At 55.1% G+C, this 3126-nt stretch overlaps 2 protein-coding genes across 2 annotated transcripts; one reads left to right on the top strand and one right to left on the bottom strand.

The window, feature by feature from the left end:
- Positions 1 to 406: 406 nt before the first annotated feature.
- Positions 407 to 1909, top strand: BBA_09384 (DUF1338 domain protein; the record flags this gene model as incomplete). Its single annotated transcript, XM_008604481.1, has 2 exons — positions 407 to 1804; positions 1868 to 1909. 2 exons carry the CDS (start codon positions 407 to 409, stop codon positions 1907 to 1909), a joined length of 1440 nt encoding a protein of 479 aa, XP_008602703.1.
- Positions 1910 to 2235: 326 nt separating this feature from the next.
- On the bottom strand, positions 2236 to 3104 carry BBA_09383 (serine/threonine-protein kinase; the record flags this gene model as incomplete). Its single annotated transcript, XM_008604480.1, has 2 exons — positions 2236 to 2343; positions 2406 to 3104. The coding sequence occupies 2 exons, from the start codon at positions 3102 to 3104 to the stop codon at positions 2236 to 2238; spliced, it is 807 nt and encodes a 268-aa protein (XP_008602702.1).
- Between the last annotated feature and the right edge of the window lie 22 nt (positions 3105 to 3126).

Genomic DNA, 3126 nt, shown 5'->3' with positions numbered 1-3126 from the left:
AGAAGTAAAGGGAGCTTGTCATTATACGTGGTTCTAGTGCCGATTCGAGAGCCCTCAGTCACAGCCTCCACTTTCAAACTACAACAAACAGACCAGAACCTTGAGCTTCATGCTAATCTGCCCGGTCATTCACTTCACCGGTCATTTGACTATATAAAATTAGAGAAAAGGTTCTGCTATTTGCCAGCTCCTACGCTCAATACAATCAAAAACTATGCTGAAACCGCTACTGCCGGCGTAGTCAGGAAGCCCGTGGGGCAGCTGCGAAGCACTACTCCGAGAGTGACTGATATCATGGAGGGTCAAAGCGATCACATCCATCACCACTTGATGCAATGATATCTCTAAATCAGGAACCACTCGACCGTCATATATCAAATTTTTATTTTTGAACCCCTTTATCATTATGAAAACGCACGTGGACAAGTCGGATCTGCGCGCCCGCTTTGCCGCGGCCATGTCTGCCATGTACAAGACAGAAGTTCCTCTATATGCCGATCTGATCGAAATCGTCCAAGGCATCAATCGTTCGTTAATTGGTTGCAGCAACTTGGACAGCAGCCTAGAGCGCTTGACAGCCGAGAGACATGGTGCGATCCGCCTGGGCACTGCGCATGAGCTGTATACGATCCGGCGCATCTTCAAACTGCTGGACATGCACCCAGTCGGCTACTACGATTTGTCCATTGCCGGCCTTCCTATGCACTCGACGGCTTTCCGACCAGTTTCTGTTAAGAGCCTGGAGCAGAACCCATTTCGCGTCTTCACGACGCTTCTGCGATCTGAACTCCTCACTTCCGAAAGGGCCCGAAACCTGTCCGAGGCGCTTCTCTCTCGTCGCAACATCTTCTCAGACGCGCTGTTGCGCATGCTAGATACGGCCGAGTCCCAAAACGGCCATATCACAGAGGAGCAGGCTGAGGTCTTCGTCACCGAGGCGCTCCGCACTTTTAGTTGGCAGCCTGTTGCTGCTTCCACGGACACGGAATACCAGATTCTCAAAGCAGAGCACCCTATCCTCGCCGACATTGCGTGCTTGAAGACGGCACACATCAACCATCTTACTCCTCGAACGCTAGACATTTCGCTGGCCCAGAAAGCAATGGTATGGCGTGGCATGAGTGCCAAGGAGCGCATCGAGGGCCCTCCGCCCAGGTCGTGCCCCATCTTGCTGCGCCAGACAAGTTTTCTCGCCCTCGAAGAGCAAGTCAGCTTTCACACATACGCCAATATGAGTTTACTGGTGCCCTCGATGCACACCGCTCGTTTCGGGGAGATTGAGCAACGTGGAGCGGCCCTCACGCCGGCGGGCAGGGACCTCTACGACACTCTTCTCTCCAAAAGTGCGGCCGGATCTGCCGGTCTCTCCCCTGTAGATGCAGACGCGGTCGCAAAACAAGTCTTTGCGGCCTTTCCAGATACGTGGGAGTCCCTGCGTTCTCGAGGCCTGATTTACTGCAGATATGCGGTTGTCAAAAAGCCCGGGCAAATTCGAGCGGCCACGGGCGGCCATGACACACTGCTCGACCAACTGCTCGCAGAGGGCTACGTCGAAGCGGTACCCATTACATACGAAGACTTCTTACCCTTTTCCGCTGCGGGCATCTTCCGCTCCAATTTGTCCACGTCCAGCTTGGACGAGGATATCAGTGACCAGAAGGGTCGACCGGATCAAGCTGGTCTGGAGGCCGCACTGGGGGCTCCTTTACTCGACATGTATGAATGGTACGATGGTGTACAAAAAGCTAGTCTAGAGGCTGTTGGCAGAGCACTGAATATGAGCATGTGTGGGCTGACAATGGCAGTACGCAGCGAAATTAGAACCTAGGTAGAAGCATAGACAAAGCATCTACTCTAAGCGATTTAGATGAACTCGAAAAACAGCGAGCGCTTTGTAGACGAACAGTAAATCGCCAGCCGGCCGGCGATCGTGTTTTAGTTTGGCGTGGTAGGCTGTACCTCGGCACTCCCTCCAATGCTGGCGTCGCCGTGAAGAGTAGACCCGAGGTAAGAGGTTCTGGAAAGCATTATAGCTTCACGAAGGGTAAAGGAGAGCCAATAAGAGATCAGGAATACAAATGAAATTGTTGACTTTGCGTAATGTAATGCCCAGAAAAAACGCCTTATATGCAGTCGGGTTTTCCCGCGGTCTGCTATGCATGCAATGCCCCAGGTTCCGATCAACGCCAGATGAAATCAAAATCAAAATCAAAATCAAAATCAACATCAACTCCACTATGCTCCTTTATGTGAGGGCCTTTTCTTCTCGCAATGCATTCTTATCCAGGGATGGTTCATCACCTCTGTCAACGGTAATCGCTTCGCCGGATCTTGGTCGAGCAGCTACAGAAGCGGGTGTTAGTAAAAAGAGGACGAAAAAACTGCGGGCTAGTGCCAAAACGAACCGAATACACAAAATCCTTTGCCTCGGGGCATATCGAGGAAGGTAAAGGCTTCAAGTCTCCGGCGACAATCCGCCTCTTAGTCTGATGCGGCTCATCCTCAAACGGCGGCTCGCCGGTCAAGAACTCGTACGTCAAGACGCCGAGCGTCCACTGGTCGACGGCCCTCGTGTACGAGACCTTGCGCTGGTTGAGCATCTCGGGCGGCAGGTAGTCGAGCGTGCCGCAAATGGTCCCTCTCCGGTTGCTGGGCGCGTGCACGCTGTAGCCAAAGTCGGCGAGCTTGAGCTCGCCGTGCAAGCCGACGAGTATGTTTTCGGGCTTGAGGTCGCGGTGCATGACGTCGCGGGCGTGCAGGTACGCGAGCGACTGGCCGACCTGCGCGGCGTAGACGGCGGCGCGCCGCTGGGAGAAGCGGCCGGCGCGGCGCAGCGACTTGTAGAGCTCGCCGCCGGCGGCAAACTCTTGGATGATGAAGATGCGGCGCGCGTCGTGGAACCAGCCGTAAAAGCCAATGACGGCCGGGTGCCGCAGGCGGCTGTGCACCTCAATCTCGCGGCGGACGTGCGCCTCGGCGCCCTCGGCCGCCACCTCGTCCTTTTGCAGCACCTTGAGCGCGCACACGTAGCCCGACGTGCGGTGCCGCGCGAGGTACACCCGCCCAAACTTGCCCTTGCCCAGCGGCTTGCCAATCTCAAACATGCCCAGGTGCAGCCGGGGCCGG

The sequence above is a fragment of the Beauveria bassiana genome, assembly GCF_000280675.1.
Source record: "Beauveria bassiana ARSEF 2860 unplaced genomic scaffold BBA_S00052, whole genome shotgun sequence".
NCBI classification, from domain to species: domain Eukaryota; kingdom Fungi; phylum Ascomycota; class Sordariomycetes; order Hypocreales; family Cordycipitaceae; genus Beauveria; species Beauveria bassiana.
This window is presented reverse-complemented; position numbering and strand designations above follow the sequence as displayed.